The sequence below is a fragment of the Microtus pennsylvanicus genome, chromosome 1 (assembly GCF_037038515.1).
Source record: "Microtus pennsylvanicus isolate mMicPen1 chromosome 1, mMicPen1.hap1, whole genome shotgun sequence".
Classification (NCBI taxonomy): Eukaryota; Metazoa; Chordata; class Mammalia; order Rodentia; family Cricetidae; genus Microtus; species Microtus pennsylvanicus.
Window position 1 is genome coordinate 114,829,667 of NC_134579.1, and position 14,801 is coordinate 114,844,467.

The following is a 14,801-nucleotide window of genomic DNA, read 5'->3' on the forward strand; positions in this document are numbered from 1 at the left end:
ATTGAGCTATATATAAGTATTGTAATTTGCTTCTTTCAAGGAATGTCATTTCATGCCTTTTCCATGTCATTAAACACTCTTCTAATGACTTTCATTTTGCTACACTATAGTTAATCATTGTCAGACATTTAGATCCTTTCAAATTTGAGCTTCATCGGCATCAGTAGAATCTTTATAGAAAAGTCTGGCTTTAAGTGAACATTTTTATTACATTTATGTGTGTGTGTGTGTGTGTGCACGCACCAGCGTACATGTGGAGAGAGGTCAGAGGACGGCTTATGGGAGTTATTCTCTCCTTCTACCATGTAGGTCCTAAAATTGACCTTAGGTTTTTCAGTGCCCTTACCCACTGAGTCATCTTGCAGACCTTAGCGAACATTTTATTAGGATCCCAAGTGCAGTGTCTCTGATGCGTCTTTATTCTCACATTATCCTTTAACACAGCACTGTCAGTAGTGAGAGTGCCCATGTCCTGAAGTCCTACCAGTTCTGGCTACCATTGTTTATGTTACCTAGTATTAGTGAATAGGTTTTTGGTTTTTGTTTGTTTGTTTAGGAAGGATGTTAGTTTTTCTGTTTTCATTACCAACTATTGTAGAGCTGATTTAAGAAAGAAGGCAGTTTATTTTTAAATTTTTTTTTCAGAGAGAAAATTGGTTGACAAACCCATATACAATTTTACTTTTTTGGTTTTTAGACACAGGGTTTCTCTGTAGCTTTGGAGCCTGTCCTGGAACTAACTCTTGTGGACCAGGCTGGCCTCGAACTCACAGAGACTCACCTGCTTCTGCCTCCTGAGTGCTGGGATTAAAGGTATGCGCCCCCACCGCTTGGCTCAATTTTGCATTTTAAGAACACCAAATGGGTCAGACATGGCTGTGCATGCCTTTAGTCCCAGCACTCGGGAGGCAGAGACAGGTGGATTTCTGGGAGTTCGAGGCCAGCCTGGTCTACAAGAGCTAGTTCCGGGACGGGCACTAAAGCTACAGAGAAACCCTGTCTCGAAAAACAAACAAACAAAAAGAAACAAAAGCCCACCATAACCTTAAAAGTAATTTTGATGGGAAATCAGCAAGATATATGGTTTGTTATTTAACAAAGTAGATGGGATGTCAGCAGCTGTTCATGTATTTAGGCCTATATACATTTCATTATGGAAGATTTTTGAAGAATCATGTAGCCGTATTTGGAATCAGAACACAAGTGTGCTGGCTGGCAGCTTTACCTTGCTGTGCTATCACCTGCTTTAGTTGCTTTTCTAGATGAATGCCAAGCTGCCAAAAAAAATTCTCTTGCATAAAGCCCGGGGGGAAATGGAGATGCCCTTAAATCAAAAGAGGATCTTTGTTTCTTGCTGCTCTGGTTGTGATGGGATAGTAGAGCGGGGCTTGTGCAAAACCCACCTCAAACCTGTAGACTGAGAGTGTTTTTAATGGCCTCTTTACTACTGTTTAGGACATCAGCGCAATGGAAGAAGAAAAAGACCAACTCATGAAGAGAGTTGAGCGTTTGAAGAAAAGGGTAAGTCAGGAATTAGCCCCATAGACTTCAGTGAGTCCCAAGGACTGGCAGAGATTTAGGAATGCAAATAAAGATTAAGTCAGGCATGGGCATCCAGGGGAGGATGGACTCAAGTAACACTGGGGAAAGGGAATCTCCCAGGCAGTAGCCCAAAACTTTCAAGGACCTGGAGTTGAAAGCTTGGCTGTCATCTCGGGGAGTACTGTTTACCAAAAGGAAATGATGAGTGGATGTGGGAGTCACATGACTTGCTAATGCCTTCCCAAATGTGACAGTAACATGTACTACTTATTCCTTTACTGTAGGTGGAGACTGTTCAGAATCATCAGCGGATGCTTAAAATAGCAAGACAGCTTCGGGTTGAGAAAGAGAGAGAAGAATTTCTTGCACAACAGAAACAGGAACAAAAGAATCAGGTATCCACAGAAAGTTTATACTCAGGATTACAGAAGTAGCTCCTCTTAGTAATTATATATATATATATATATATATATATATATATATATATATATATATATATAAATTTATATATATATATATAAATATAGGAATGAATTTTAGAATTTCGTATTTCCTCTTGGCAGCATGATGGACCTACTCTTTTTCTTTAGGACTTTGTGTGTGTGTGTTTTGCTGGGAATCAAACCAGGGCCTTGCTTGTGCTGCGCATGTACTATATGACTGAGCTTTATTCCTAGTCAAGACTACTGTTTCTTCTTTCTTTCCCTTTGTTTTTCCCTTTTGCAGTATTTGAGGATTGAACCTAAAGCACATGCTAGACAAGCACTCTGCAATTGAGCTATATTCCCAGTTTTCTTTTTACTTTTAATTTTGAGGCATGATTTGCTTATTTGCCACTGGAGTAAAATGTGCAGGGTCCTGTGATCTCCGAAACCAAAAGAGCATTTTTAGTGCCTTAGATGTAGGGTGCTTTGTAAAGATTCTGTTCCACTAGCAGCTAATCTTCCTGCTGCACAGTAGAATAATTCTCTGCTGTGTAGGAACAGCATGAGTCAACTACAGTCAATACTTAACCACATAGTATGGAGCCCCAAATAAGGTGTTGCTGCTGTTGACAATGTCACAAAATACTCTTAATTAAAAATACTCTGAGTCCTCAGAATCACCCACACTGTCATGTTTTTAAGCTTCACCTTAAAGAAGAAATTATTTGGCCTGAAAATTTTACTTTAATTTATTAAAATCTGCCTTAATCTTTAAAAATATATTTCAAATCAGTGTAATTTCTAAATTGCCAATTTAAACTGGCAGCTGAGTGATTTAGTTCCATGGGAACTTGACTTGGCACCACAGCAGCTGCCCTGCAGCGGTGAGCTCTGTTTGCTGAGCCTCGAGTGGTTATTTAATGTCATTCTCTGATGCTGTAGAGTCCTGAGAATGGTAACATCTCCCAAGGCCAAGGAAACCACGCTACACAGGAAAGGCTCTGCACGTATCTCTCCAGTGATTAGTTAGTTAGTTAGCTTAGTTTTGGAAGCAGGGTCTTTTTATGTAGTCCTGGCTGTCCTGGAGTTTGGTATGTAGACTGGCCTTGAACTCACAGAGATCTTCCTGCCTCCTGAGAGCTGGGATTAAAGGCAAATGCCACCATACCAGCCACAAAGATTTTTCTTTAATCACCAACTGAAACAGCAACTAAAGAAAAATGTGGAAGCATGTCTTAAATTTTGTATGAGGGACTAGGTAGATGGTTCAGTAGATAAGAGCACCCGATACTCTTGCAGAATATCTGTGTTTGGTTCCCATTACCCACATAGGATGGCGTACAACTTCTTATAACTAATCCCATGGGCTCTTCAGACCTGCATGCAGTGGCACACACACACACTCAGGTACACACACATTTGAAAAAACTAGTTTTTTGATTTTTCGAGACAGGGTTTCTCTGTGGCTTTTGGAGCCTGTCCTGGAACTAGCTCTTGTAGACCAGGCTGGCCTCGAACTCACAGAGATCTGCCTGCCTCTGCCTCCTGAGTGCTGGGATTAAAGGCATGTGCCACCACTGCCTGACCAGTTTAATGTACTTATTTTCTTAGTATTTACCTGTTTCTTCTATAATGTGAGAGTCCCATGTATCCCCATTGCTTGCCTATGTGAGCATTGTTTCACTAAATCAAATTGTTGTTTAAAGCTGTTTCACGCGGTGCAGAGATTGCAAAGAGTGCAGAACCAGCTGAAAAGTATGCGGCATGCAGCAGCAGATGCGAAGCCTGAAAGTAAGTGAACTTTATTTAGATGTTTTTATGATTCCCTGTGGCTTTTTTCTTTTACATTTCTTTTATTTATTTTTATTTTATGTGCATTGGTGCTTTGCCTGCATGTATGTCTGTGTGAGGCTGTTAAAGACAGTTGTTAGCTGCCATGTGGGTGCTGGGAATTGAACCCAGGTCCTCTGGGAGAGCAGTCAGTGCCCTTAACCACTGAGCCATCTCTCCAGCCCATAAGTGAAGTTATTACATGATGTAGAAGATTAGAAAATAGTAATTTACACCAGGACATTCCTTAAAGTGATTAGTGGGAATTAATTATCTCACCATTTTGGAGCATCATTTCCTAGCTGATTAGTAGGAATCAATAAAAACATCCATGGGTTTTCTGCCTGTATACAGAAGAGGCACCAGATCTCATTACAGATGGTTGTGAGCCACCCTATGGTGGCTGGGAATTGAACTCAGGACCTCTGGAAGAGCAGCCAGTGCTCTTAACCTCTGAGCCATCTCCGCAGCCCCCATCCATGGGTTTTCAAAATCATTTTTGGCCTCCTATTTCAGTCAAAGTGTAAAAGTAACATTAGCTGTGGAAGTAAATCCTCCCCTGTGTGCTTAGGGTGGGCGCTGTGAGAAAGATGCAGGGAAAAGCACAGATCCCTGTCGAGGCTGTAAAGAAAAAAATCAAATACTAGACTTTAGTGTGAATGTTTTCTATGGTCTGGTTTGTAGAATTACAGGGTTAATGATGCGGATGTCCCTGGCTGAGTTCTATATAGCTTTGCACAAATGAATTGTACTCATAACCCACTTAAACCCATCCCAGGCATTTTGAAAATGTTCTTGCACATCAGCAAGGAGATTAGCCAAGCTAAAAACAATATAAAGCTCTCATTTGTGTTAGAGAAATATTACAATGTAATCATCTAGCTAAGGGAGGGATAGTAATCTATGGATAGTGCATGCACATAGAATGACGGGTGTGTTGGCAAAAATGTACAGAAATTTGGACTCTCATATTTGTTTGTGGAAATGTAAAGGATATAACTGCTTTGAAAAACAGTTGAAAACTTATCAAAAATACTAAAATTTGTCACCATGTGAACTTCTATTTCCGTCTTTCAACATTTATCTGTGAGTGGGCACAGGTGTACGGTGTGAGTGTGGAGGTCAGAAGACAATCCGTGGGAGTTGCTTTTCTCCTTCCATCACGTGGACTCGAGAGGTGAAACTCAGGTCATCAGACCTGTAGGCAAGCACCTTTGCTAAATGAGCCGGCCCACCAACTCCTGACTACACCCTCTAATCTTAGGCACATACTAAGAGATCTGAAGCACCTATTCATACAGAAACTTGAACAGACATGCCCATAGTAGCATTATTTGTGAGAAGCAAAAGAGTTGCAGGAACCACCTGTTCCTAAACTGATGTATATGAACTAACAAAATATGCCATATCCATACATTGGAAGATTATTCTGCCACCAAAGTGAATGAAGTACTAATATATACTTATGACATACATGAGCCTCAAAAACGTAACTGTAAGTAATCAGCCATAAAAGACCACAATATTGTACAGTACTATTTATAAGAAATATCTAAAATAAGAAAATTCATAGATAGAAATCAACTCAGTAGAAGAAACTATGGTTGGGAGAAGTCCAAGTAAATACCTGTGAGTTTAGAGACTTTTTTGGGAGCTGATAATAGTGACCTAACAACTGTTCTGGTGGTGGAAACTTGCTTATTTACTGAAACCACTGAATTATACCTATAAATGGTTGAAAATGCTAGCTCAATAAAGCTATTAAAAGAGATAATACAGGGGCTGGAGTGATGGCTCATTAGTTAAAATGGCTTAGCTCTTGCAGAGGACCCAGGCTTGGTTTCCAGCATCCCCATGACAGCCTACAACCATCTGTAACTCTAGCTCCAGGGGATTGGATGCCCTTCCCTGATCCATGGGCACTAAACACATGTGGTGCACAGACATAGAATGCAGGTAAAACACCCTAACACATAAACTAAACACTTCAGACAAAAAGATAGGAGTACAGAACTCCTATTTACAAGATGAGTAACTCATACGTCTAGTTTCCGGCTTTCCAAATCACCTCTTGCTCATCTCAATCTAAATTCCAGTTTAAGCAGTAAGCACACATTTAGGTACTGGTGACCTTTAGTTCTTTGTTTACTAAATTTTACTTTTTCATATACTAATTTTCAGCAGGAAGATTTTTGTCTTTATGTGGGACGTGTTCTTTATGTGTTTCTATTATAAAAGGAAGATGAATGCTCAAAAGACTCCACTGAATTACAGCTATTAAATGATTAATATCAAAAAGTAATTTGTGTGTACAAAAATTTACTAAATACTCTGCTTTAGTAGTTGGGAGGTGTTGTGACATACACTTGTCCTGGGGAGATGCAGTACACATCCAGACAGGGAGCCCACGACGGACTAAAACAAGGGCACCAAAGTCCATGAGTTTTATTGAGGTTGCTTAAGAGGAATATGAGTGAGGGGTTACTCACAGGAGCAGAAATGACTCAAAGACAGCTGCATCACCACAGCCCACTCCAGCTCACAGAACTGGGAACCTGCAGCATACTCCACAGCCTGCAGGCAGCTCAACAGATTGGCAAGTGTCCTTTCCAAGTGACTCTGTTCTAAACTTCCTCCAGGAAGCGAGGGAGAGCTTCTCCTTCCAGGCAGCTGGTCTGTCTCAGTCTCTGCAGCTTGGCCAGTGCATTAGTCAGGGTTCTCTAGAGCAGTCGTTCTCAACCTTCCTAGTGCTGCAACCCTTGAATACAGTCCTCATGCTGTGGGGGCCCCAACTATAACATTATTTTATGGCTCCTTCATAACTGTAATTTTGCTACTGTTATGCATTATAGTGTAGATATCTGAAATGCAAGATATCTGATGTGTGACCCCCAGAAAGTGTTGCAACCCACAGGTTGAGAACCACTGCTCTAGAGTAATATAACTTATAGAATGAGTACATGAATGTGTGTGTGTGTGTGTGTGTGTGTGTGTGTGTGTGTGTGTAGAAAGGGGATTTAAATTTTTGGGCAGTGGTGGTGCACACGTTTGATCCCAGCAGTTGGGAGGTAGAGACAGGCAGATCTCTGTAAGTTCAAGGCCACCTTGGTCTATAGAGTGAGTTCTAGGACAGGCTCCAAAAGCTATAGAGAAACCCTGTCTCGAAAAAAAAAAATAGGGACTTTATTAGAATGACTTACAGGCTGTGGTCTAGCTGTGAATGGGAAGTCCAAGAATTCAGTAGTTGTTCACAAGGCTGATGTCCCAGCTGGTCATCACTATATGCTTGAATCCCAAAGAAATAGGTTCTAATGCCAGTGAAAGAATGGGCTTGCTAGTAAGGTGAGAGCAAGCAGGCAAAGAACAAAAACTTCTTCTTCCGTGTCCTTATTTAGACTTCCAGCAGGATATGTGGCCCAGATCAGAGTGGGTTTCTCCAGCTCAAAAGATCTGGAATAACTCCTGATCTCTCTCTTCCCACCCAGGCTGGCCGGTCTTGGCCTCTCCTCTCCCCTCTCCTCTTCCGCCCCCCTCTGTCTCTTTGTTTTTTTGTCCTTTCTCATTCTCTCTTCCCTCCCTTTTAATAAAACATCATATTCAAAAAAAAAAAAGGATCTGCAATAAAGGCATATCTTCCTACCTCAGTGTCCAGATCAGAAGTGGATCTTCCTACTTCAAATTAAGATAAAAATCCCTCATAGGTGTGGCCTATATTTTGGGTTCTAGTTAATATCAGATATAGCTAGGTTGACAACCAAGAATAGCCACCACAACTAATCTAAGAGTAACTCTCAGCAGCTTTATTGATTTCTTTGGGAGGGAGGGGCTTAGTAAATCTGATCAGTTCCAGGAACATCCTGAAGCTATTTTGGGTTATCTTCCAGTTTAAAGAGCCTCACTGCAGGGTGTCATGCTTCTAAAGGACAGTGTCTAGTAAACTGCTAAGCAACAGGAGGTGGGGGTTGAGACTTAAGCTTGAGTAAAAAGAACGCAATCTTTTCTACAGACAGGGAGGAAAAATCAAGTCAGGAAAATGGCTGAAAATCTAGATTAAAATAAAATATTATATATAATGCATACACTTTGTGAGTGGGCAGGAATTGGTGCCTGGGATTCTCTGGGATTCCCTGGGCTTCCCTGCTCACAGCTCATGCATGCTGGTCAGACACTGTCTTAGGTCTGAACTCTAGTCCCTGACTGCCCTCAGCCTTTGATGAAGATAGCAAACACGCAGCTTACCCTGAACTTCCTTTGTAGCCTGTGTCTCAGGACCCTCCCCTTTCTCCAAGCAGTCAGTCATCCAGCTGCTTTTTGTCACTGTAGTGGTAGTGTTTTCAAAACTTTTTAAAATAGAAAAATATTTGAGAATTTTATATTCAAAAATTATTTTAGGCTTTGATTCCATGCACCTGTTATGGGAAGTGTGTAAGTCCTGGGGATGAAGGTCCTCACGTAGCCAAAGAAGAAGGGATGTAGACTTAGTGAGAAAATGCCTGGGAATGAGTGCCTGAGTGGACCGCTCTTCATTAAACCTTCTTCTCCAAAGGGGCGGGATGGGAGCATTAAAAGGATGAATGGGAAATTTGTGGATTTGCATTAATAAAATTTTGCATGTTCTATTTGTACAACAGAACTAAAAATACATAATTTTAAAGCTCTGGGCCATATTTATCATTCAGTCTTCATCCATAGATGACTTAAGCTGGAAACTTAAAGTTTTTAAAAGTCAAGCCAGAATTTGTAAATGTGTAATGCAAAGATCAGAAATAAACTATACAAATCTCTTCAGGCTGGGGATTTACAATAAAACCATTATTCACTGAAAATCTGTGTATAGTTGTACATTTGCTAAAGTAAGAAAACTATTAAATCTTAAAAACATTCACTATAAACTAATACTTAGGAAAAATCAAAAGCAACCAGATGTAAGATATTTATGGAAGTGAGCACTCACTGTCTATTTTTTGGATCTAAATTTGTTGACCCCTAGCATCTTCTTCACTGGTTTGATGCTGACAAATTATTATGTGTTACTGTTTATGAGATATTAGAAGTAGAGATACCATAAAAAAAAAAGAAAAAGAAGCCAGTCAAACCTTTAATCCCGGCACTCAGGAGGCTGAGGCCGACGGATCTCTGTGAGTTCATGACTAGCCTGGTCTACAGAGTGAGTTCTAGGGCAGCCAGGACTGTATAGAGACACCAACTAAAAAAACAAACAAACAAACAACAAAAGAAAAGAAAGATTAAAATGTCTGTTATATAGGAGAGGACCTGGGATAGATTTCATTTGTGTTTTTATTTGGCTCACTGGCTTCTTAAATACTTAGAAGGCAAAGAACAGTGGTAGTTTTGATTCTGCAGCTGTTACTTGTATGTATGTTGTGATTTAAGGAATTAGGTTATGAAATCAAAACGATCATAATATCACTTTTACTATAATTCTCTAAATATTCCTCTATGTAAATTGTGATTTGTGGTCATACTAATTAACCTGGAAGGACTTCTGTGGACTTTTACTGCACTCTGTAAGTGCTTTAACCCCGCCCCTGTCTCTGCCTACTCATGAAGCACCACACACACTGTTGGGCTAACCTGTCTTCTTTTTTAGTTTTTCAAGACAGGGATTCTATGTGTACGCCTGGCTGGAGCTTAACTTACATTTCCTTTTTTTTTTTTTTTAAGGCTTAATGAAGAGGCTAGAGGAGGAGATAAAATTTAATTCATATATGGTCACTGAAAAATTCCCAAAAGAATTAGAAAGCAAGAAAAAGGAATTACACTTTTTGCAAAAAGTGGTTTCTGAGCCAGCTATGGGCCACTCTGACCTCCTAGAACTTGAGTCTAAAGTAAGTAAAGATCTTCTAGTTCCCAACTCTGTCTGTTTTGTGAAGAATACCTGCACTGTTCCTACTCGTGGCTCTAGAGCTAGCCTGGGCTAAGAGCTGACGCTTTGCTGATGAGTTGTCTCAGTGAAAATTCTAGAATGTTGTGCTCCTACTTCAGAATAATCATAATATCAGATTTTAAGTGTAATAGGACAGCTTCCAATTTAAAGTTTTTCTTGTGTGCTTGGGCTAGACTTTATTTCAGTGCTCACTGAACCTGGTAACATATTAGAACATTTTGTTCCCTATAAATAAAACACTGCTCATTTGTATATTTTTAAAGTTATGAAAATTGATTGAAAGGTTTTATTTCCTGGTTCCTTAATTTATTCAATAGCTTCGGTAATTAAATATCTAATTCTAACCATATTGCTTTTAATTCACTTAGACAACGTAGATGTCCAAGTCAGATGTGGCTTAAATTTAAGGACCTCTTTGGAGGGATGGATATACTGGAATGTTTTCTATTTCATTTTGTTTTCCTTGTTGAGAAGCTGGTGGTATTCAGTTTTATTACTTTACAAAGGGTTAATGAACAGTATAAATGCTATCTATCAAAGGGCCACAGACATTAGAATAGTAAAGTTTTGGATATTCCACATCAACTTTCTCGACTGGGTTTCTGAATTCCCTTGGGGAATGTCTGTCTGGATTCACACTGTGCCTTAGTGATTTGTAAGTCACAGTCAGGTGTGTAGAAAGCGGATACCACATTATGGTGTAAGACTATTTTCTCCTAAATACTTCAGGACTGTGTAGGCCTGTCAGATTCAATCTATAGAAGCAATCAAATTGTACAAATATTATTAAAGTTGTTTCTAAAAGCACTCATAAAAGTCCACTCATACAGTAGTTGGAACTCTGCTCCTCGTGACTTCAGAATTGGTAAAAACTATAAACTCAAGCTGAGTGTGTCCTGGAGTCACTACTGAGGTCACTAGTTTGTGTAATCATTTGGAGAGTTGTATGCTTGTCTGTTTGATTGGTCAGTCAGTTGGTTTTTTTTCAGAGGATTCCACTATATAGCAGAAACTGACTTTGAAGTACCTATCCTCCTGCCTCAGCCTCCCAAGTGCTGGAGTTTCAGTTACACACCACCACTCCTAGCTCTCATAGGGAGAGTTTTAACATGTCTCACGTTTACGGTCTTTTAGGTCAATGAAATAAACACAGAGATCAATCAGTTGATTGAGAAGAAAATGATGAGGAATGAGCCAATTGAAGGCAAGCTCTCACTGTATAGGCAACAGGTAAGGCCTTTCTCTCACTCCCATACTTAAGTCTGTAGTTTATGGGGAAGGCTGTGTTATCTGAAAGGTGAAGAGGAAGTAAAGAACAAAGGCTTTTCTGTCAGTGCTAATCCCCATGTTATAACAAAGAAGTAGCAGACAGCAGGAAGGCCGAGTTTGAAATGCAGTGTGCCAATTTCTGTGAATGAGGAATTCTGTCTTCTAAAATGGCAAGTTTATGTTAGGAGGTGTAAGTCAAAATACAGCCAAAATATGTGTACACTCTCAGATTAAAGTATTGATTTGTTGCCGGATGGTGGTGGTGCACGCTTTTAATCCCAGCAATCTGGGAGACAAAGACAAGTGAGTCTCTGTGAGCTCAAGGTTAGCCTGGTCTGCGGAGTGAGTTCCAGGGCAGATGCTAAAGCTCCGCAGAGAAACCCTGTCTTGAAAAGCCAAAAAACAAGACAAACCAAAAAGAACTGATTTGTTGACTGTAATTTTGCTACCCATTTTTCAAGAGATATAATTATATGATATACAGGTTCCAACTTTCAAATTCTTCTGCTTCTTGTCTGTTGGAATTAATTAATAGCATCAACATAATGTTGGCTATAGGAGATGGTGGGCACTTTGATCTTGAGGGATACTCGCCTTTCTCCACTATGTGAGCTCTGCCTCAGCTTGGATCAAAGTTTCTATTTATATTACCTGCCTACACCGCAGTTCCACACAGAGTGCTGCTTCACTCCCTTGTCTGTTAACCTGGAATACTTGCAGATGGGAAGACGCTCCTTCATTGCTTCCCTTTTATACTAAGAAAATAGACTTTGTAAAGGGTTTGTACTAGAGAGTGCTCTTCTGTCACAGTTGTTTGACTCTGTGCTGTTTGTGCTATGCCACAATTTGGCTGATAGCTCTCAAAAACGTGAACATTGTGATTCAGCTGAGAAAATTCCCCAAGGCTGGGTATAGTGGTGTTGGTCCACACTTTTAATCCTAGTACCCAGAAGGAAACTGCCAGAGGATCTCTGTGAATTCAAGGCCAGCCATAGTGAGCTTCAGGATGGCTAGGAGTACAGACAGAAATTCTGTCTCAATCAATGGAAGAAAGGAAAGAAAGAAAGAAGAAAGGAAGGCAGGCAATTTTTCAGAGTTCTAGCTCACATAAATGCTCATTCACCTTTAAGAGCAGCTGCTTGGATTTTGTAAACTTGTACAATTCTGATGATTCTGATGTTTAACTTTAAAAAATATTATGTTTATAGTGTTTTGTCTGCATGCATGCCTGCTCACCAGAAGACGGCATCAGATCTCATTACAGATGGTTGTGAGCCACCATGTAGTTGCTGGGAATTGAACTCAGGACTTCTGGAAGAACAACCAGTGCTCTTAACCTCTGAGTCATCTCTTGAGCCCCCTGATATTTAACTTTTGACCTACATCTTATTTATTAAAATGCTGAAGAGATGGCTCTGCATTTAAGGGCAATTGCTGCTCTTGACCCCAGCCCTGTTCCCAGAACCCAGGTCAGGCAGCTCACAACTGCCTGTGGCTTCAGCTCCAGAAAATTTAAATTCAATGCCTTCTGGTCTCCAAGGGCATCCACATACACACATTTTCTCTCTCTCTCTCTCTTTCTCTCTCTCTCTCTCTCTCTCTCTCACACACACACACACACACACACACACACACACAAATAAAAATAAATCATGGGCTGGAGAGATGGCTCAGTGGTTAAGAGCTCTTGCTGCTCTCATGGAGGACCCCAGTTCAGTTCCCAGCACCCACATGGCAAATGACAACTTCTTGTAACTCCCATTTCGACGTCCTCTTCTGATCGCCATGAGTTCATGAACACACATGGTGCCATGCCAACACTGAGGCAGACACATATATGCATAACAAATACTTTTTTAGCCGGGCGATGGTGGCGCACGCCTTTAATCCCAGCACTCGGGAGGCAGAGGCAGGCGGATCTCTGTGAGTTCGAGACCAGCCTGGTCTACAGAGCTAGTTCCAGGACAGGTTCCAAAGCCACAGAGAAACCCTGTCTCGAAAAAACAAAAAAAAAAAAAACAAATACTTTTTTAAAAATATTTTTTTTTCACCACTATACTAACGAGGATAAAAATATTTTTAAATGTACCAAATGTGTTTGATATCTTGGCTTTTCATTTTTAAAATATTGGTATTGATTTAGTGAGCTAAACTGCCTTGCAGTTCTGAAAATAGTCTTTTTGTTTTGTTTTGTTTTGGTTTTGGTTTTTCTAGATAGGGTTTCTCTGTAGCTTAGATCCTGTCCTGGACCTCACTCTGTAGACCAGGCTGAGATTCGCCTGTCTCTGCCTTCTGAATGCTGGGATTAAAGGCAGAAAAACCCTGTCTCGAACCCCCTACACACACAAAAAAAAAAAGAACAGCAAAGTTCATTCTGAAATTTTATGTTGCTAAAAATTCCAAAAAGTAGATAATTTTACAAGATAACAGAAAACTGAATGTATTTCTTATTTTATTCTCTTTAAATATTCAATTAGGCATCTATCATTTCTCGTAAAAAAGAGGCCAAGGCTGAGGAACTTCAGGAGACCAAGGAGAAGTTAGCCAACCTAGAGAGAGAAGTGTTAGTAAAAACAAACCAGACCCGGGAATTCGATGGCACCGAGGTTTTGAAGGGAGATGAGGTAAGCTGAGACATCTCATGGATCAATGTTATGACACTGGGGTTTTGTGTGAAGTCACTGACGTTCAGTTTTCTTAAGTTTATGTTGATGAGAAGTTAGTCTCATTTTGTAAGACTTACTGAAAGCTAAAATATTAAATATTAATTCTTTTTGGGGTAATGTTGAAACATTCTGGATGTAAGATACAAAAGACTGGTGTTCTGTGAGATAGTATTCTAGAATTTCACTTGCCTTTTTAAAATTGTGTGTGTGGTGTGTGCATGTGATTGCAGGTAACTGCAGGGGCCAGAGTGTTGGAGTCCTTGGAGCTGAAATTACAGGTGGTTCTGAACCACCTGATGTAGATGCTGGGACTTGAACTCAGGTCCTCTGCAAGAGTAATACATGCTCTGAGTCATCTCCCCAATACTTTCACATTTTAGTTAAATGAATTTATATTGGATTTATTTAAGTATTAAATTATGGAAACAAAATGAAACGAGTAGAATCAAATAGATAATAAAATTTCATCTTTGTTGATAAATGATCTTTATATTTCTATAAAGAACTAAGAAAACATCACTGAACTACTCTGTCATGGTATGTATTTGAGCAGCATTCATCAAAATGACCTCATCTGACATGCTCACAAGTTTTAAAATATTGCATTTCTTTTTTCTTTAAGTTTATTTTATTTTATTGATATTTATTGAGCTCTACATTTTTCTCTGCTCCCCTCCCTCCCTCTACCCTTCCCTCTTCAATCCTCCCCCAAGTTCCCCATTCTATAGGCAAGTTCTAGTCCTTAAAAGTTTTTATCACAGCTGGGCGGTGGTGGCGCATGCCTTTAATCCCAGCACTTGGGAGGCAGAGGCAGGCGGATCTCTGGGAGTTTGAGGCCAGCTTGGTCTAGAAGAGCTAGTTCCAGGACAGGAACCAAAAAAGCTACAGAGAAACCCTGTCTCGAAAATAAAAAAAAAAAAGTTTTTATCACAAACTAATTAGGATAATAAATGCAGATTAGTAGTTATTTATCTATAACAATCAAATTTGTAGCCATGTTAGGGATGTTTTCAAGGTCAAATATATATTTTAGGTAGATGGTCTTCAAATTACCTCAGAGATATACAGAATATGACATTTAAGATGTTTTAATAATATATGGCCTTGATCGACTGCTGACAGTATGCTGTCCAAATTGGACAAGCATGAGACAAAAGAAGG

At 39.9% G+C, this 14,801-nt stretch overlaps 1 protein-coding gene across 5 annotated transcripts in view; it reads left to right on the forward strand.

The window, feature by feature from the left end:
* The window catches only part of Ift81 (intraflagellar transport 81), a 73,272-nt gene that overhangs the window by 12,429 nt on the left and 46,042 nt on the right, over window positions 1-14,801 (forward strand). For all 5 annotated transcript variants that reach the window (XM_075979857.1, XM_075979876.1, XM_075979849.1 and 2 more), the window contains 6 exons: window positions 1,456-1,521; window positions 1,827-1,937; window positions 3,674-3,758; window positions 9,483-9,646; window positions 10,840-10,935; window positions 13,452-13,598. In XM_075979857.1, coding sequence (XP_075835972.1) covers window positions 1,456-1,521; window positions 1,827-1,937; window positions 3,674-3,758; window positions 9,483-9,646; window positions 10,840-10,935; window positions 13,452-13,598 — 669 coding nt within the window. The remainder of the gene's footprint in view (window positions 1-1,455; window positions 1,522-1,826; window positions 1,938-3,673; window positions 3,759-9,482; window positions 9,647-10,839; window positions 10,936-13,451; window positions 13,599-14,801) is intronic.